Genomic DNA, 21,622 nt, shown 5'->3' with positions numbered 1-21,622 from the left:
TCGCTTAACCCGAGCAGGATCTGCATTTGCAATCTCGTATTAAAAGGCTGCTTGTCTCAGGGATTGATCCCTGAGGTATTCAAGTCTTATTTCGAGATACAATTGTGATGCAAGCACCATCGGGATGTGGTTCGCCTGCCTGAGAAGCACAATATCAGCTGGCATTCAATGCAGCACTGCTCACAAAAACATACAACATTGGCTGGACCCCCGCGTTCACAAACCGAGGCACTCCAGTAGAACCAGAAAACACAACTTCTGTCCATATCCTGTCTCTTGAGCACAAAGTGAAGTTCTCAAACAGAGCCAATTAAGTGCGCGTCGCAGTTGATGTCAAGATGGGTTTCATTTTGTCAGATCAACACTTGCGCATAGGGGCGCTATAAATAAAATATATCATATCTTATCAATTACTTAGTTCAAGTAGGCAAATTTTAACAAAACTATATTGTATCCCCCCTCTGCTCCTATCCTATTACAAACTAGCGGAGATAGGCACCTTGATCCACTTGCACCAGGGTTACGCAACCAGCGGCTCACCAGATATTTGGACTACAACTCCCATGATCATTTACCTTTGACAATGCTGGCTATGGCTGGTGGGAGCTGTAGTCCAAAACATCTGAAAATCGAAAGGTTGGCGACCTCTGACTTCCACCATTTGCTGAAGACTAGATTGCCCACCAAGCAAATGTGGAGCCCACACAAACTACTAAATTAAGCTGTGTAGCTCATCTCAGGCAAAAATAAAGAGTTCCCTCAAATACATAAGACTTGGTTAGCTGATGAACTTTGTTAATGTCAAAGGGGATTTGTATAGCGCACAGTTGTCATTCGAATAACTTAGCAGCACTGTTCCCTTGTCCAAAAGAGCCTGGTACCAGACATAATGTTGCGCTGGGTATACACTGCCTATGTGCGGTAACTCGTAGGTAAAGCGTGGTCAGAACGGTGTAGTACATGTGTTATTGGGTCTAGTTTACGCTAAGATAAGGTGTGAGGTGAGCAGTGCACACAGTGACCAGTTCAGTGTGGGACAGCTGACACCAAGTGCAGATGTGCAGGGTGGTGTCAGCCAGATGTAGGTGTCATGGCGGGGCATGTGTAGTTCCAGGAGGCGGGTCTTATTCACAAGCATCCGCATTGGTTGACCCCTGCCATACATTGCACATTGCGAACATGTGAGCCATATACTAGCTCCTTATTCCTAAGCTATTCTACAGAGGAACACTGAGGTCAAAAACTGAACATGATTGCACTCCATCTCTCTCTTTTCACCCACGAAAGTCACGCACCTGTTGCTGGGGGTGGAAAAGACCGCCAGGACCACCGGCCGTCCATTCATGTACAGAATGTCTGTCACTGCTTGGATCACATTGAAGTAAAAGTGGGATTCCCCAGGAACGGAACAGTTCAGCCGGGCTTTGAGAAACGAGGTCCACTGCTTCTCCAGGACCCGCTGCGATCCGCCAAGGTCATTCTTACACACGCGGGCTACGCGGGAGACCACCATCTGTAACCAGAGCACACATAGATCACTTGAAACGGCCAACCAGAGAGCAGAAGACAGGCATGGGACACACACTGGACTTTATTCTGAGCACCATGTAAAATAAGCAAAGTGTCACTATTAATAGAGATGCAGAATGTGGCGCAAAGAAGAACGGTGACGAAAGACTGCCCTTTCATTTGCATGCACACTTGCTGCCAGGCTCCAGTATTTAGGATTATGCCCTGGCCCATGAAATGGAGCTTGGAGTAAGAGGAGTAGAGTATGTGATGGGACGGTGCAAGAAGCCACCCAGGGAAACCTGGTCAAGATGGCGGCAATTACTTTGCTGACATTGGTTTGCAGCGCCAATGACTCACAGGCCTAGGGCAGCTGACGGTGCAGTCAGGTGGATACAGGGGGTCGAAGAGCCAGGGAGGGAAAAGGAGGGGGCACTGCAAGAACCAGAATGGGAAGAATGTTGAGAAAGTGGGATACTTGCTGCAGAGGGACACAGACAAGATGGGGCGCCTGGCCGTACAGATAAGGGGTTTATCAGCTACTTTACTCCCTAAAAATAGGAAAATACTCCAAGAAAATAAAAATAGGGAGTAAAAATACTCCAAACAAAAAAGAGGAAACAGACCTGTGAGACCTTGTGCCTTTGCTTTCACTCACGCAGCTATATGAATATGTTTGGACCAGTAGTCCACTATAACTGCCTGATCAGAAGAAGCAAACATGTATAATTTAAGGTGAAAAGAAATATGTATTGCAAAAACATTTCCATTTTCTAGATAAGACATAGTTTTACTCGCTTATAACATACTCCCATTGGGAATTGAACTTACATGTTTACTCCCTAAAAAAACATTTTACTACCAACATTCAAAAATAAGGAGTAAAACACTCCCACTTCCAAATCTTATATGGAGCACTGAGTGCACCCAAAAGCGATGGGGGAAATGGCAAGGGCAGCGACAGAGTGGTGCCACATACGGACAATGAAGGTATTCGGCAGAACAAGGGGAAAAAGAAGAGGAAGATGGGAGCATGTAAGGGATAAACCCCGTAGTGGAGGTGGCCAACTGATGAGTATCCAAGGAAAAGGGAGGGTGGGATAAAAACAAAAAAAGACAGGTTTGTGAAGGACTGTAAAGAATGCTATAGAAGATACAGTATCCTAGGAACAGCCAATAAACAGAGCTGAAAGCCTGCAAGGAGAAGATGCAAGGTGAGATCAAGTCCTCATGGGATTAGGAAGAGAGTGATAAGGATGTAGGGAAAAGAAATAAGCAGTTGCGCGCACAAGGTGTGACAACCATCTCCTAGGGCACACTTATGTTGCTACAGAAGCAGGTGGTGAGGGGTGGAGTGCCAGCAAAAGTGCAAGGGAATGAAAGGAAAGGCTAAAGCAGAAATTGGAGGCAAGAGTTATGTGGTAGGCACGGGTAAAACCAGGTGAAAGGTCAACAACAAAAAAGAGAGAGAGTAAGGACATATATTCGAATTCTTAGTAGATAAAACCCATGGGCAAACAGGAATACAGGTATGTTGAACGGCAGGAAAAGGAAACAAGAGGAAAGGAGAAGCGGGAATGAAACAGAGAAAAAGGAGGAGAGGAGATAAACCATGGAATTGAGAAAGAAGGAAGTCAGGCAGATGCTGGGGAAAGAAAATGAATAAAGAATAACAGAGAGAAGAACGAGGGAAAGAGCGTCGCAGTCATAGAAACAGATCCAAGAGTGAGCAACGGGGGTAAGGGATAAGGGAAAGCAGTGAGGCAAGAAAGAAAGGCCTGGCCTCCTAGTAGGGCCAATGAGATTAATAGTGACCAGGGAATGCCAGTGGCATGGAGATGAAAGGCAAGGCCTTGGCATGGCAAGGAAAGCAGTGCCAAGTCCATTAATCTGTACTGCTGAGGCTGCGAGGCTTGGGTCCTTGTGCAATTCGGAACCTGAGTAAGGCTCGAGCAACCAGATGGACCCACTGTGGACGGCCCTATGCGAGCCATGCATCAAACATGTTTTCCAAGGTGGGTGGGATGACATATTTTCAATGACAGAATAGTTCCCGCATGAGGGTGAAGAAATTGTGAACCCAGCGAAGAGGGAAAAGTTGATGGGCCCTGAAGGACAACACAACATGACTGCACGGGGCTGAGGATGCTAGCCACTTACTGCGTGAAGAGGGGCCATGTTTAGCCGAGGGACGGTTTCAATGGCAGCAGGATATAAACACGCTGGGCAGTAGCCATGACGTGAACAGATGGCCCAGGAGACACAAAGAGAAGCGCTGGCTAAGCTGACCGCAGGCTGGAGAGGCCAGGGACAAAAAGCAGCACCACCCTACTCGGCGCAAGGTGTACAGACAGACCAGTTCACCAGAGAGGGCTCTGCCTTCAGTGTGACTCGGCGCGAGATATCCAGGCAGACCCGTTCACCAGAGAGGGCTTTGCCTTCAGTATGACTCGGCACGATATGTCCAGGCAGACCCGTTCACCAGAAAGGGCTCTGCCTTCACTGTGACTCGGTGCGAGGCATCCAGGCAGACCCGTTCATCAGAGAGGTCTCTGCCTTCAGTGTGAGTCGGCGTGAGGCGTCCAGGCAGACCCGTTCACCAGAGAGGGCTCCACCTTCAGTGTGACTCGGTGCGAGATATCCAGGCAGACCCGTTTACCAGAGAGGGCTTTGCCTTCAGTATGACTCGGCACGATATGTCCAGGCAGACCCGTTCACCAGAAAGGGCTCCGCCTTCAGTGTGACTCGGCGCGAGGCGTCCAGGCAGACCTGTTCACCAGAGAGGGCTCTGCCTTCAGTGTGAGTCAGCGTGAGGCGTCCAGGCAGACCCGTTCACCAGAGAGGGTTCCGCCTTCAGTGTGACTCGGCGCGAGATATCCAGACAGACCCGTTCACCAGAGAGGGCTTTGCCTTCAGTATGACTCGACGTGATATGTCCAGGCAGACCCGTTTACCAGAGAGGGTTCTGCCTTCAGTGTGAGTCGGCGTGAGGCGTCCAGGCAGACCCGTTCACCAGAGAGGGCTCCGCCTTCAGTGTGACTCGGTGCGAGATATCCAGACAGACCCGTTCACCAGAGAGGGCTTTGCCTTCAGTATGACTCGGCGCGATATGTCCAGGCAGACCCGTTCACCAGAGAGGGCTCCGCCTTCAGTGTGACTCGGCGCGAGGTGTCCAGCCAGACCCGTTCACCAGAGAGGGCTCCGCCTTCAGTTTGACTTGGCGTGAGATATCCAGGCTGACCCGTTCACCAGCGTCGTGCTTTGGGAATGGGGGTGGGATATCTGTGAGCAGCAAGATTTAGGCCATACTCTAAGAAAAGTGAACACACGGGGATTATTACGATAGGGCCCTCCCCAATGGAGCTGATCAACCGTGGAACCAGGGGCCACAGGCGGGACAGTGAGCTGTGGCTACCTTGGAGGAAAATAGGTATGTATGTACATAGGCACTCCCCGTACCCGTTATACAAGACTTATGGATGTTCTGAAGATCGGCCTACACATTCCTGACAAAAATAAATGTGGATGGTTCAATGTTCAACTTAAATGTTTTTGGAGATATTTTTCGGATAGGAATAAAACGAGGGCAATCCCCGGAGGACAGCCGGTCCATTTGCCTTTCCCACAATTTCTGAATTTTGCGGTTTCTCCCCTTAGTGCCCCACATAAAATGGAGTAAGCAGATTTTAAAAATTGTGATGAAGAGACCTCCTGAACTATGGTGAAATATCATGTGTGAAGTCTGTCTTCCCTGACTACAGTCAGGTGACTCGGGTTGCGGCACTATGACCGATAAGGAAAGAGATGGAGTAGGAAGGAGAGGGCTTTTCTAGGGGTAACGTTTGCGATTGGTGCTGATGTGGGGGAAAGATTGTCTTCTAGGTGGGAGCAGAAAGTCAACGAATAAAGCAAGGGGAGAGGCTGAGCTATGGAGAGTTCTAGGTTGTCTGAAACGGAGCATCCGAGCAGCGGAACCAAGATGAGACCTTCGGCAAGAGCAGAGGAGGCTAGGATAACATGTAAATAAAGTGAAAAGCCAAAAGGCACGTGAACAGCTGAAGCGAAGCGAACCAGTCGGATGGAGTCCTCAGGAGTAGACGAGTAGATCCAAACCAGGAAGCAGATAGGGTGAAGAGGATGGAGATGTGTGGAAGGCAATGCCCATTGAAAGGAGAGGAGTCGAGACCCATGGGCGGATGCTGGAGGCATGAAGAAAGAGGCCGACAAGGGCCTGACACAGAAGAGAATTGAACAGTGCTTAACCCTGATGACACAATGCATTGACAAAGCTGCATGGAAAAGCAACACTGCATGCTGGGAGTGTGAGTTCGCTCAGCTCATTGAGAAAGACACCTTGAGAAGAAATGCTGCATTCTGGGGACCAGAAGGTCTGGAAACCCAAGCCATATGCCAGATCCTGCTGCCATATATCCTTCAATTGCCATAGGGAAGGTCAGCCAATCTCTTCCGCCCCTAATATGTACATGAAACCGATCAATCAAAACTAGAAAGAGACTGTCACTGGCAAACATTCATTGTCTGCAAGCGAGGAAACAGGGACAATTTAAATGCACAGAGAAGACTTTCTTAATCTCGAAAGGCAAAGCATACAGGCCAAGCCAAGCGTTCCCATTTTCTAAAAGACAAGACAAGATGCAGAGGCAATCTTATCTTAGCTTAGGTGTTTACAGAGGTGAGAGTTTTCCAGGTAAAATGATGTATTTGTTCCATAATAGATGAATACTTGGCCACTCGGCTTCCATACGGGGCTGGATTATGCACATTAAGTGACAGAAGAGGACTGCTTCAGCCCAAGATGCATCCTGCTGCCCACACCACTACACCCATCTCCACCAAGTTCCTAGACGGCCAGGGCTTTGCTCCCAGAGGAGCCACAGCTCGAAACTCGCACTCCTCCCTGCCTTCCTGGCCGCAGAAGCTGGCCATTCGAGGCCTAGGAGGGTAAATCGAAGGGTACTTGATAGAGATAGACCAAACACGTAAGGCAGATTTTTCTGCAGAAAACCCAGATTTGTTATCAGGCCAGACTTCCAAGTTTTCTGCGGATTTTAGAACCATCTGCAGATTTTGAAATGTTTGGACAGTTCCATCCGATATCCCCTCTGTAGTGATGGAATTTCCGACTCCATAGAAGTATGGAACATATTTCGGCATATTTGCACACAGTTTTCCACTAGCATTTGCTCTCCGCTTCCCTTATGATTGGCTTAGGCTCACAATGAGACCCAGGCATTGCGGAAGTCTTATAAGTCTGAGACAAAGACACCATGAGAGCATCCTATACACAGAGGTGCCAGACTGTCACTGTATACATGGCTCCGATCTTTCTCCGCCTGCCCTTTGTGTCCCACATCCAGAGTCACCTTTTTACGCAGCCTGAATAGGGAGATCAGGGTATACTTTCTCACTATAGGTGGGTACGTGTTCATGTAATTTGACAGCGTACTCCAAAGTAAGGCACCAACCGCACTTTCCCACATTACCCAACATCTATCAGTCAATGACATCCTTCATCAAGCTGCCAAGCCAGAATGGCACTTGGGGGATGGAGATGCCCTTTGCTCCCCTCCCTTTTGCATCCCCCTCATTCTCCTTTACACAGCTCACTTTACCGGGTGGGAGGTTTAAAAATGTTCTGTTGAAGAAGCCTTCACACTTCATGGGAACGCTTGAGCACAACTCGAGTCCATCACACAGCCATGCGCCAAGTAATTCAAGCATCACACAATCACTGTGCTAGAATCTGCCCTCACAGAACATTACCCCACATCATGCACGGCTTTCACTTCCTTTCTTTCTCATCAACATTCATTTCATCCACTACCAATGATGAAAATACACCCCACTAATACCACCAAAAAAAACACCCTCCATCTTAACCCACTTCTACCTCTGGTCTTGTTTCGACCCTTCGCCTTCTCTTACCCCCTCACGCTTTTTCAGCGTTTCCTTTCCACCACAAATCACAGTCTGGGTCACCTCGGGAATACACTGCTATTTGGACAAGGCTTTGCACCATAAGATGACTGTGGTGGTGATGGGCACAGTACAAATGCTTTTTAACATAACCTTCCTGGTCCTTTCTTTTGTCCCTGCATTTTAGGCTAAGCTATTGACTGAGTCACAGAGTGCCATCTGAGTGTGTACCTGGCTTCCATGGCAGTAAACTGATGTTAGGGCATGCACCTGCATGTGGATGCTTTCCCCACATTCATGTACTTAACCAATAACCTAGTACAGCACATCAGTGCATAAAGTAACATAGCATTTTCAATAGCATGCATAACATTATTTGATTTATTTAATTATTTATATACAGGAGGAAAAATATTCTTTTGACCGCAAAAGAAAGTACGATAGATAAGACATCAGATTTGACGGGAAGCAGTGAGCTTCTTACAATGGGGAGAGTTTGAGGGACATTCTGACCAGGTTATGGAGGGAAGTAAATGGTCCAGTCACCAGGGACAATACATAAGTGGACATATATAGATTAAGGACAACCAACATTGGGCATTTTTAAGTGCAGGTAGGCAGTACTGCCAGCTGTGCTCCGCGTGTAACCATGATGGATGAAGTGCAAGAGTGGAGGCAGAGGAAGGGAGGAACAGTGGCACGTTAGAGGCGAGGGAAATATGTTAGCTAGGAGGCAGATGAGAGGTATGTTAAGAGGGTAACTCAGAGGCGAGGAGGTAGGCTTTTAGTTTGGTTTTGAATAAATCTGTGTGTACTGTTTGTCAGATGTCTGGGGGAAGATAATTCTATGCAAGTGGAGGAAGAAGAGACAAAGAGCGAAAGCGAACGGAAGCACAGGGAGGGCAAGGAGCCACAAGGGTAGTTGTGGAGGCAGAGCAGAGATTTGCGAGAAGGCTTATAGAGTTGGAAAGAGGAGGATAGATACAGTGGCGCCTTACCGTCGAAAGATTTGTGAACCAGGAGAAGAAATTTAAATTTGGCCTTGTTTTGCATCGTCAGCCATCCAGCCTGGTGACTGTACGAGGCAGGAGGTGTGAATTGATGGAATTCAAACAGAGTCCTGGTAAAGAAGTTAATGATCTTGTCTAGAGGAGAGAAAGCATAGTTGGGGAGACCAAAGAGGATGCTGGCACAGTAGTGCGGTTTAGAGAAGACAGGAGTGATTAAGAAGTGCTTTGCAGTGTTCAAAAGAAGGAGGTGCTCAATTTGCCTAATATTTAGGTGTTTGAGGCGAGCCACTATACCAGTTTTGGAGATGAAAGTAGACAAGGTGTGAGAAGGGTCACATATGATGCTGAGGTTTCTAGGTGATGAGGAGTAGGAGAGAGTGTCAGGTGGGAATTGGATATGCAGAGGCATAGGCAAAGCAAGAGATGAGAGACATCTTCTGGCAGGGACGAAGAGTACCTCGGTTTTGGTAGAGTTTAACATTAGAGAGTGCGATTAGCATTAGCATAGCATAACATGGCATAGCATATTGTAGTATAATCTGCATAACATAACCCTTGAGGGTAGGGAAGATCCTATAGGTGATTCAGTTTGCACTGATGCACTATGAAGATATTCGCACTCACACACTCATTACTGCATGGAAGGAAAGGAAATTCTTACCTTTTCCAGGTAGTTGTACTCCATGGCAATCTCCCTGAAGAAGAAGTAGATGTGACTGCGCCACGACACCGCATGTACAAAGAAAGGCTCTGGCAGGCCGCAAGAAAGAAAAGACACAGTCAATGGGTCTCTGGAACCAATGCAGCTCCACCTGTAACCAAGGGTGAAGTGGGTGTCCTAATCTGGAGTGGGTGAGGGAGCGTGGGGACTTCAGACGTCACCGCCAGAGCTGCCCAAAAATTACCTGATCTGGGGTGCCTTGGCAGGAAGGAGTATCACTGCTAGCTGGGTGCGAGCTGCTGTAGATTCAGAAGAGGACCTTTGTACCCGATAAAGATATCTTTCTACTGGTTGACGGTGAACACAAAGGCTGACGGGCACTCTTTTGATATACACAAGGTGTGACTAAAGGATTGATGTCAGTCCAGGTGGCTAGGCTAAACTCTACCTTCCAATATGGGCAAGGCTGAACTTTGCAAGTTGTTGTTCCAGCAGGGCGACTCAGCCCTTCTTCCTGAGGTCAATACATTGAGTACCAATAAAATGGGTAGTAACAGTAGCTGTTATTAGAGTGCTTACAAGTGGCAGGCAGCAGGCATGAACTGCTACTCTTGTGTATGAGGGAATACATTGGTCCTGTCTGAGTTTGTCTTGTGTAGGGTAGTGGGCCCTTCAGCACTACCTAGAGCCATTCAGCATGGAAGTATTCTATGGGACCCTGCCTTCTCAAAACATCACCTTGTCCTCTTGGAGTGATCTCTGCTGTTGGACAGTTTGACCGCATGCCCTAGGCTAGGTAGCAGGTTGGGGGCTCACCTTTGAACCACTTGGAGTCGTACTTGACCGTTCGCAGGGTTGGACTGTCCCCCAGGCTTCGATAAATGACAGCGTCAATGGCCAAGAAATCGGTCACAGTGGCAGTGAAAAGCATCCCATCTGAGAGAGGGGTGGGTCAAGAGAGGGTAAAAGTGGGGTGGGAGGAGAATTGGAACAGTAAATGGGAACAGGCAGGCGAGACAGAGAGAAAGAGGCATGGAGGCAAAAGGCAAGGGAAATGGAGAAAGAAACACAGGCAAAGTGGCAAGTGATGAGGAATAGGGAGGAGGAGCATTTGGAGAGGGGCAGGGAAAGCAAAGGGGTAGCAAGGAAAGATTAGGGAAGAAAAAGGCGTGAAGAGCAAGAGAGAGAGAAAAAAGAGAGCAAAAAAAGAGAGAAAGACAGGTGAAGGGCACAGGAGAGGAAGAAAGGTGAGAAAAAGGACCAAGAAAAGGTGAGGGAGAAAAAAATGAAAGAGCGAGTGAGAGTTAGGGAAAAGAGAGAGAAGAGGGAGACAGAAGATAGGGAGAGAGGGACAGAGAGTGCACGGGAGGGAATGGAGACAATGAAAGGAAAGCCACATTTGAAGGGAGGGAATGGTAGGAGGAGTCAGATAGGAAAGGGAGATGAGAGGAAGGGAGATAATAATTGGAGAGACAGAGAGAATGGGAGCAAAGGAGAAGATATTAGGTGAATAATTAGAAAGAAAAGAGGGCAAATGGATAGGAAAATATAAGGAGAATGGAGTTGCGTTAGAGGAAAAAGGATAACATGGGGGAAAATAGGCAAGAGAGCAATCGAGGGGAAGAAAATTAGAGGAGAGAAGCAGAAAGAGTGGACGGTAGAAGGGCAACATTTAGGAATGAGAGACAAGGAAAAGAGAAGGAGAAACAATTGGAGAAAAAATTAAGGTTAGTGTGAGAAATAACCTTCCTACTGCCCCTTAATGGGGCCCTCGCTCTCCTTCTGTGGTGCAGAGCGAGAAAGAGCGTGCACATATGTGTGGTGTGTGTGTGGTGTGTGCGTGGTGTGCATGTGTGTGGTGTGTGTGTGGTGTGCATGCGTGTTTTACAGGGCTAAGACTGTTTAAAGATGAGCGCATTGAGTGATGTGGGCCATGCATCTTATGGTGCGAAGGGCACACTGCCTCATGAGGACTACACGTGCGGCGGGTGGGCAATGCATAGTGTGGATGATGAACAGGCATGCAGCAGGGCTCAGAGGGGGAAGGGTAATTACATCAAATCTATTTGGTTGAAGGAGAATTGGTGGCATTTATTTTTTGGCAGGTTGATTTTGCCACATATATATGCGGGCGAGATCCCCGCAGCCCCCCCCCCCCTAAATCCCCTACAATCATCATTTTCCTAAACCCACCCTCCACATATATATGCAGCAAAATTCATCAAAAGATCCGCGACCTATTCTCATGCGAGCAAATAGGCTGCGCAGTAATCTGCCATTCCCGCTCAGAGCACACAGACCAGGCTGGTTACTGCGGTTGGCAAGGCTGCTATGATGACACAAGCCTACCATGGATGCTGGTGACAGAGTATAGCATATAAGGTGGCAAGGCTTTGCCATGGGGTAATGGCAGAGTACCCTTTGTGATGTGGGACAGGCTTGCTATTGGCACCTACAGCAATGTGTGATGTAATGAGAAAACTAGGGTGTGGTACAACAATCAATGCTTAGTTGTGCTCCGCTGTAGCACCCTCACGCCACATTGTGAGGAAATGTTTTGTTTAACGAAAGATTAGGCGCATGAAGGCAGAAATGGTCAATGTGCATAATGGCATCAATTGTCGAACAATAACATTATCAGTGAAATAATTACATGTAACGCGCAGCACATAATGACACGAAGACTGCGCGTCATATGTGATAGTTTTGCTGTGGATGCTGATGGTCACGCTGTGTTGGCTTGAACCACGAGGGTGCCGAGGCCGAGATGTTCCTGAAGCAGCAGGACGGTCCCATGTCCTGAACATCTGCCCTAGGGGTACCTAGTTCTGTGGCAGACCATGAGATGTTGCATGACGGATTCCTTCCAACTCTTGCCTGGGGTGCGTGGAATGGAGAATTGCTTGTTAAGCAGCTCTAAAATAGAGCGGTTCCCTTGCATGGCTCCCGGGTACAGAATGCGTGGACTTCTATGGTCGCCTTCTGCAGATGCTCCAGACTCCTCCGATCGTTCCATTGCTGCATTTTCAGTGGCCTACTTGATTTCTTAACTGAATGCCTGCTTATGCCTGAGTACGCTCTTACTCTCCCTCCGTCGCTGCCTCCCCAGCTCCACCTCACAGTGTCTAGTGCATCTTTTGCCCAGTTGTTCCCTTTCAGTACAGTGTGCAGTGCTTCCCTGGACTTTCCTGGCTGCCTTCCATCACGCACACTCGCCTCCCATCGACCTTCGTCTTTAGTTAGCTTGCAACCGGATCTATGTGATCACTACGACCCCCAGAATTCCGACGGCTGAAAATGCAGATATTTCTTTCTTTTTTTTAGACCCACTTTACACCACATGAATATGCGTGGGAAGACCCCCGCAGCTCCCACATGCTACTGTTATATTCCATACGCCCCCCGACATATATATGTGGCATAAGGGGGGGTCAGAAAAAAAAGTTGGAATTTCGGGTGTCGGAATGCTGAGGGTGACATTTTGGCCCTTACCCTTGCTGCAACCTACTTCACTATCAAGGGGGCGTTATCTGTACCGTCCCGACTTTCTTGAGGGCATGTGGTATGTCTGAATATTTCTGTTCTCGTTTGCTCTTATCAAGCATGCAATGATTCCCGGTGTGTTCTCTGCAGTCTGGGTTACTCTTCTAACCATGTGGTCTCCCCTGCCCTACCATGGGTTACTCCACCCACCTTGTCTTCCATATTCCACAGTTTGTGCTCTTCTATGTCCCAGCATGTGGTACTGTTCCTTTTACATTTATCTGTTGCAACCTCTGACTCCAGCCTGGGCTGGCACTCGAGTCTCCGATGCTGAGTCTGCTTTCCTGCTTATTTCCTGCTGGGTGTTACCTATCCTCCTTGTTTTAATGTATCCCATCACCATGGCCGGGACATACGATGCCACATATTACAGCCTCCCTGTTTACCTCGAATGTTACCCTCAAAAACATGCGCAGTGCGCAGTTGCTTCCTAGCTCGATACACGCTATATAAAACTAAAAAATACAAATACTTCCTCATCCCAAAAATGCTTTATGTATGCAACTTACATTTTTTAAAATATCTCTGTCTATTACATATGTTCTAAGTTGGCTTTCATCCAGTTGTCAGCTGTTAAGTCACATGCATTCAATCATAGTTTAGCATTGAAATATATTATTATTTATATAGTGCAAACCTAGATCAGGAGCAGCGTAGTGCTCCACACCAGAATTAGGATAACGCTACCAGGCAAGAGTGCTGAGTGGCAGACTGTAACACAATGTTGTGTGTGTACCCAAAACAATTAACACAGTAGCACTGTGTTGAGTTTAGACAGACATCCAGTGGCTTGTGAATAGCCGTAGAGTCTAGGTAATGTGAAGGTAGGACTGAAAAAGTCTAGTTTTCAGCTCTATCCAGAACAGGGGGCGTGCAGAAGAGGTCCGGATTGCTACTGGGATGGAATTCCATAGGACAGGAGCGTAGCAGGAGAGAGACTGTTTCATAGTTTTCTCCTTGCAGGCCTGTCTAGTCTTAAGTCTAGCATTGATCCTACTGTGCGTACATCATGGTTCGCCAGAGGTGTTTAACGTTGCCGCCAGTTATGGTGGTGTGCCTGTCGAAGTAGCTTTGTAAGGGATACAGGAATTTTTATAGGGTCCTTTCTGTTAAACAGTGCAAATCGCATAGGGTGCAAGAGATGTTTATTTTATTTTGTTGCACATTCATAATGAGCATAATACAAGCAAGTGGTTTCTAAGTGCAGGATCGGGATTCGAACCTGTGTTGTCCCGCGTTGTCTTGCCCCCAAGACAAAGGCATTGCTCCTGAGCTATCCTTCCTGAGCTATCCTCGAACTTGCATGCCCCGGGGATGAGGCACACTGCTACACAATGCACCACCTTAAGGGGGGCCCGCTGTGTGACTGGGAGCCTTGCTTGTTGGGCATTTACCACATGAGATCAATATATTTATCTGAGATTTCTGTTCTTTAAATTTCTCTAGCTGATTTACACTTGAGGGTCCAGTGGTTCTGTTTCAGCTCCTCTTCAGTAGCAGTGGTCAGCCAGGGATCTCTTGACGTGGACATGCAAGAGTGCTTTACAAGGAATTAAATTATTCTGGACATCTATTTTGAAGGGTTGCAGAACGAAGCTATGCCTTTGTGATAAGAAAATGGAGGTACAACGGAGGTAGGACCGACCAATGACCATTTCTTGATTTTGTTGAAACTACATTTGAACTTATATCTTATTTCATAATATACTTTAAATAAGATTCAGACCCTCAGGGGCCTGGCTCATGTCATCATAATCCCAAAGTTAAAGAAACCAGCAACAAATACCAAAGCGCTAACAGCCCTATATTCATAACTCTCTTTTGCAAGCAAGATCAACGAGGTCAGTTCAGCATTACTGCCAATCAGATTTCAGACCATTCAGGGGCATCAAATCCATTTACCCATATGTCATGGAGGGCCTGCTATCGTCACTTGGCCCAGGAAAACATACTGCTAATTCTTGGGTTATAGATAGTTTCTCAGGTCCTTCTAATGAATTTCTGGAAAAATGTTCTGTCCTCTCAGCCTTAGTCCCACAGTCGGTCTGATCTTTTATGTCAGACTGGTGCCAACAAACCAGAATCAGCCCCACTACTTCATAGATCACGCGCATCACCTGTGGTGTTCCACAAGGGCCCTCTCTGTCTCTGCTAAAACTTTAATATCCATGTGTGTGGAATGAGGAGCCAGGAATGAGATGCAGACACAGAGGTCCTTTATTCCAAATAAAAAGGGTTGGGGAAAAGCCTTAGTATCCATATTATAGCCCTATTCTAGGAGGTATTTCCCTACCTCAACCAAAAACTAAGTGGTCTGTCCATTGTCACGATGTCCAAAGTAAAAATATGTCCTTTGTCTAAAATCCTATTCTGGCCCTAACACTGTCGAAATTGGGTGTACAGGATATTCTCTGTGGATCTCAAGGTGCACAAATGTTCCAAATCAACAAAAAGATATAGCTCCAACCAAAAAGGTTCAAGTGGACAATGTTCAAAGTTCCAGCGAATGGCTCCGTTCCCCAGGTGCCTGTTTCCAATTTGCAAGTTTCTTGTAGCACAAGAGGATGGACACTCCCTCTTGGCACACACACTGTTCTCTGGGAATTAGTTCCCTTCCCCAGGTTTCTTTTTGCAGGTTATTTCAAAACAAAGAATCATGTTTCAAATAGTCCAACATCCTAGTGCATGTGACTTCCTAAGGATTCTCTTGTAATTTAACAGGCACTTGATTTAGCCTGGTATACTCACCTGCCAGGACGTACTTACATTATTCTACACAATTTAACTTCACCTGTAATTTTTTTCCTACCAGAACTTCCATACAATAATTCTCTACACCTGTGTACTCTCCAGGCTGGAATTTCAAATCATAACTTTTTTCCAATTCTCTTCACCTGGTATATTCTCCTCCCAGGACTTTCATATCATAGGTTTATTGCAATTCTCTTTTACCCATGAAACAATACCAGCCCAATGTTGGTGTATAATTTCTTGAATGATTCTCTCTTTCATATATTGGGCTTTTGCCCCTCTCTCAAGTTTGTTCACCTTTACTCGGTTTTCTCTTACTGTCTCTTTAAAATGCGGGTTCAATGACCCGTTTGTGGAATAGTTTAGGGATCTTTTGACTTCTTCACATACTTCACTTTGCTCACTCGTGGTAGAGCTTTTAGATTTATTAGCTTCTTCACATACTTCACTTTGCTTCTTTGAAGCAGCGCACATTTTCAGGCAACCCAGCAACCCTCTCTGCTTCCCTGAGCTTACCGGGTGCTCCAAGTGTCTCGCTCCCCCCTCTGCCAGGATGAGTGGTGCAATAAGCCATTAAGGCTTGAGGAATGGAGGGAACATTCCTCAGAGGGAATGCAGGGTATGTGACTTCTCCCAATGGCATCCTCCCCTCTCCCCAAGAGTCACCCCCCCCCAGGCAGTCCTTCTTCATATAGCCATCCCTAGGGTCAGGATCAGGTAGCGGATGCCATCCCCTGGCCACATGGGAAGAAACTACCTCAGGGAAAGGAGTGAGGACATCATTCGATTTGTCACAGTGGCCTTTGGCAAAGGTCATAATGAAACATAGACTGCAGCTGCTACTGTACACGAATTGCATGCAGACACATGTTTAGCAACAAAACAACCTGGAACACAAGACCAAGATCACAGACTGCATCTAACGCGTGCAATTTTGGATGGGGGAACTTCCTATACTTGAATGGACCAAAAAGAAAGACTATGGTCATTGCCAGTCTGAATGATAATGCACTCGCTTTGCCTTGGCCTCAAGAATTGGACATCCAACAGAAGGTGAGCAATATCTGGGTCTGGTTAGACACCCTCCTTCTCTTTTATGCCAATATGATCATCAATTTGCACCTTGTGATGCAGGAAAGGGCCCTCTTGCCCCACCTGACAAATCACTGGATCAAGCTCACCAAGGCTCTGGTGCGATCCTGGCTTATGAACCCATTGCACTCTATGCAGGGACAATAGCGAGAGAGGTACAGATATACCAAGGATCCAAAATCACAGACAGATGATTAATCGTGAAAAACCATACTGCTAAGAAAATGCTCCACTGGCCCTGCATGGAACACATGATTGCATTCATGTTCTAAAAAGCCTTTTCAGAAAAGGTAAAGCTTGCCTTGGAGCATTGGTTCGCAATTTTGTCATTGGCCAAGCCCTATGATAAGGCAATGATAAATGAGTTACTCAATTAACTGCAAGAACCATGGGGACTACACCATTGATGTGTTGGCTCAACGTTCTACAATGCCTGGAAGGAACACCTGAAGCACCTACCATCCTCTCATTCTCCAAGAGAGCAATGATGATGCACAAGGGAAAGGATGCCTTTGACTATTTCCAGAGCTTCATCAGGACCTCATTCTTCCTCCAACTCTTAGACGAGAGTCTGTAACCTTCGGCTCTCCCGATGTTTTGCACTATTATTCCCATCAACCCTAGCCAACCCAGGCAATGGTGAGGGATCATAGGGCTCATAATTACCAGCATCTGGAGAGCCATGAGTCGCAAAGCCCTGTCCTGGACAGACGTTGACCCATTAAATTGTTCATCTGAACTCTGATGCGAAGACCAATATAAATCCCAAAGCTTTTTGATGTCATTTACCTGAGACCAATGACTCAGACTCCAAAATGGTAAGAAGAGGTTGGAAGATCAAATGTAAGATGCAAATAAGTAAAAACTTCCTTTTACCTGCAAAGAGTGCGATGTTGGCATGCTTAGGGTCAAAAGGGCTGCGGGCCATGCCACTGATGTTGTCCCCAAGAGGCTCGAGAGTGTCCATCTGAAAAGAGAGACAGAGTGAGCCAATGAGAGAAAGCGGCAGAGAATTGTGGGGGAAGGTGAAAGGGAACAGAGTGTGACAGTAGCAGATTGGCAGTGGAATGTTAGGGAACAAACGTCAATATTCTATCATCTCAGTGAGCACACACTGTTATACTTGAATCTCAGGGTGCACAGAACAGAACGCATTATTTTTCACAAAAGACACTCTGCGATGACCTCAGAACACACAGAGGGGTTGATTCATGGAATTTGTGTGCCGAAAAACTGGGATTTGTGCGTCATTCTGCCCGCAAATCCCTGTTTAACAAATGGGGATATGCGGGCAGAATGGCACACAAATCCCTGTTTTTCGGCGCACAAATTCCATGAATCAGCCCCAGAGTGTTACATCCTAATGTCAGGAAATGCAGACACTAATAGTATATGCATGGGACAAGTATACTGTAATCTCAACACGGATATAGCCCAAAATTCAACAATCCGAGGGCACACAGATATGCATTCTATAGTTTCAGGGTACACAGGAAGTCATATGTCAGTCTAAGGCACACAGATGTTTAAACTAGAGACAATACACACAACTATATTCTCAGGACACACAGAAATTACAACTGATTCCCAGAATTCTGAGCATTTAAACCCGTGCATTGGAATATCTAGACACACAATCGTACCACACTCACAGGTAACACACATCTTTAAAATCTCAGTACTCCGATGATAATATTATATTCTCATGACACACCGGCCTTTAGATTGTAATCCCTGGTCACTTATGCCTTTATATTATAATATCAGGGCAGCACAATACCATTATCTAGGGTCAGGGCACACAGACCGTTGGACTGTGATCACTGGGCACCAAGAAATTAAGTCTTTATGCTTTAATGATCTGCTAACAGAACTCTTCACATTATAAATTGGGCACACCAATAGTATCAAAGTGTCTCAAGATAAACAGGTCTGTGTACTAATCTAGGCATAACTGATGATCGTACTGTTATATCTGGGCAAACAGTATTTCATTCTAAAATCTCAGGCTTCAGAGAGCTTTACTCCAAAATGTAAAGGGCGCATGTGCAATTGTACTATCATTGTAAGACACATTGCTATTCATTGGGCCCACAGGTGTAGAGAAGCAGATGTACACGTCACTCATAGAGCCCACCCCCTCACCTCTGTCATTACAGCAAGAAAGCACTGTGCATGACACCTGGTATTATCCCAATACCGTATTGAAGATATCAAAGACGTTATGCGCTCAGACAAGCGTATCAAATGTAACTTCCAACTGATGTGGTTGTCACGATCAATGCTCCTGACCCCCTCAGGTATAACAGCCTCCTGGCAGCAGTGGGGCTAAAGCCCTTCACACTGGCCCCAAGGGCCTTACAACTCCATCAGAAACATACATGGAGTCAGTCCCGGCGCCTTTGGCGCCAGGCTCATTATCAGGAATAAAGCAATACCAGTTTTGGACCTTAATCCAACATGGAGGCCTATTACACAGCTCAGTTCTTTAGAACCAAGCCGTGCAGTCTAGTGTTTTGGGTGTGGCAGGGCCTGGAACTACTTTACCTGAGCTATTTAAACCACACCCAAACAGCTGATCACGCTTCGCGTTATTCTGCACTCCTGCAGCGTAATGCTCACTGTGTCCATCTCCTGCTCATCTGCTTCTCTGGCGGCCCGAACCTCAAGCCCTAGATCCGGATTCCATTAATAATCTGGAAGAACAAGAACAGCATTAGCGAGCAAGAACACTTACCTATCATGTAACCGGTCTTGAATCCATCCTGCACTTCGCTTACCTCGCCCATCTCCGGAGTTCGCCGCAACCTGCAAAGGTAAAGAAACAAGGGCAGCATTAATAACAATTCTTACCTGGGCAAGCAGCGCTCCGATCGCTCATCACTCCGGAACATCACTGCAACCTGTACAAGAGAAGAAAACACAGGTTAGCAATTAACGGCAATAAACAGCGCAGCGCTACGCGCATCAATAACTCACCGTGGTCTTCGCCATCAGTGCGGCAACTCCGAAATCGCAACCATCCCTGTGAAAACAAAAAGAGACATTGTTAGGGAACAGCATAGAGGAGCAAGACGCCGAGAAGACAGAGAAAACAGAGGGAAAGAAAGAAACAGAATAAAGACGGAAAAGACATTATAACTCACCTGGAAGACAGCAAGCAGAGTCAGAATCACAGAGGGTCTGGACCCGACATAAGGAAGCAACTAGATCCACAGAACGCTAGCACCAACCACGCGCTCCTGCACAGAGACGCAGGAATGAGAGTTCAACGCACAAAAACCTAAGGTGAGCAATAACCCCAAGGGAGGGGACATATTTATCTTACATTAAGTAAAGGAGTGAACATTTGCGAAAGCCAAGTATTGGACAATCCAGGATGCAGAAAGCATATGCAAAACAGAGCAACTAAGTCTCCAGAGGTGAAGATGAGTAATAGCACCCAATATAATTGAATCAAATAGCACTAAAATGAAGGATAGTGGGACACAATCATGGTCTCCTCACACGTAGTGCAAGACCTGAAAACAAGGCCTATCCATAAAGCTCCAGATGAAGATAGCAATGTACCATCACTCCCGTTAACATTCCATGAAAGAGAACAGTCAGCAAAGTCAACTAAAAAGAAGAAGCCTTGGCTTATGGCCAAACTGATGAGAGATGGCAGGCTAATTAGCCAAGTGGGCAGTGGTCTGACGTTGTTCCCCACACCTGGTTTTCGTTTTGGTTATGTGCTACTAACGAGTCGGATATCCCAGGTTACAGCAGAGTGCTAACCAATCAGGATGGCTGATGTGATGATGGACAATACATTGTTGCAGAAGCCAATCCGTGGTTATTATTCTACTATTATCTATATTACATGTAGTTAGAGGTAGTTCAAGGCGTGTCTACTTGATAAGGGGCAGACAATGATGTTATTAACACCTAAATAAGCTATGGGTATATATGTTCCCTTAAACAATCCCTCTGTTCAATAGGTTTTTACTGTTTGCCCTGTAGGATGATGCCATAGTTGACCTACATCGAGGTATCCAGTCTTTTGTGTAGCAGAAATCCTTTGAGAGTGCGTGAACTGCGGCTTATTTTTCTTGCCAGATGTCTCTACTTTATTGAATTGATAATAAAGTAGAATTTTGCCATATTCTTTGAGTATGTCCGATTATTTGGGCCTGAAATTAGTTATTGTGGTAATCCAGTCCAGCACTTGGTACGCTCCAGGTGCTACTGCACACAGGTATTTAGACTGGAATCCCTGAGCACAAGGGAGAATTAAGGGTGTAACACTATATCCTCAGGGTGCATAGAGTCTAATAATCACCCTGCATGGAAGTCCCTATGGGTCTCCAAATATGTTCCTCGGTAGCACCAACCACACCAGGGTTTGGAGATAACCACAGGCTGTAAATAATTCCCATTTTGCCCTTCTCCCTGCATAAGTCCCAACCAAACCCAAACGTGACCACTACCTTCTTCGAACACAGCCCTGTGTCTAATGATGCTATGGTGCAGTCACTAAACCAGTTTAGCATGAAGGTCTGGGCTCTGCAGCCTACGACCTGGAGATTAGGACTAAGAGTGTCACAGACATTCTCTCGGTACGATAGGGAGGGTGACTTCATTTGAACCCTTATGTCCTTGTTCTCCCAGAAGTCCCATCTGCCTATGGAAATTAAGAGTCCATGTTCCTGGCATTGGCGTCTGCCCTGCTTCCATTTAGCATTTGAACTGGGCTCTCCAGGCAGATGCATGCATCTGGGAGGGAGACAGGGAACAGGGCGTTCTGTATTGAAATGTATTTTGTGTGGGTTTCCTGGAAAGGATGGAGTGGAATGGACCCTTAAGGGTCGCACTTGGAGTACCTTGAATGCACACGAGTGGGCACTCAAAAAATCTACTCTTGCAACAGGGAACATAGAATGCTGTACCATAATCTCAGGGAACACCGTTTTATATTGCAAGGCATGCAGATGTCTTACATTCACACAACAATGTCTGGACCATATTTCAGTGTTGTCAGAGCATATTCTGAGGGCCCATGCGTCACACTGTATTTAGTCATTTCAGGGAACACTGCATAGGTTACGGATATCACTCTGCTATCAATGACTCCTTTTCA

At 46.5% G+C, this 21,622-nt stretch overlaps 1 protein-coding gene across 1 annotated transcript in view; it reads right to left on the bottom strand.

Annotated features, from left to right (window-relative positions):
- The window catches only part of SEMA6B (semaphorin 6B), a 563,759-nt gene that overhangs the window by 172,275 nt on the left and 369,862 nt on the right, over positions 1–21,622 (bottom strand). Inside the window, exons 7-10 of the mRNA XM_069649360.1 lie at positions 17,380–17,470; positions 9,934–10,053; positions 9,118–9,206; positions 1,296–1,513 (exon numbers count right to left, since the gene is read on the bottom strand). Of these exons, the coding sequence (XP_069505461.1) occupies positions 1,296–1,513; positions 9,118–9,206; positions 9,934–10,053; positions 17,380–17,470 (518 nt within the window). The remainder of the gene's footprint in view (positions 1–1,295; positions 1,514–9,117; positions 9,207–9,933; positions 10,054–17,379; positions 17,471–21,622) is intronic.

Source organism: Ambystoma mexicanum, chromosome 1p, assembly GCF_040938575.1.
Source record: "Ambystoma mexicanum isolate Mex_15411 chromosome 1p, UKY_AmexF1_1, whole genome shotgun sequence".
Taxonomy (NCBI): Eukaryota; Metazoa; Chordata; class Amphibia; order Caudata; family Ambystomatidae; genus Ambystoma; species Ambystoma mexicanum.
Note: the sequence above shows the minus strand (reverse complement) of the source record. Positions and strands in the feature narration are given on the sequence as shown.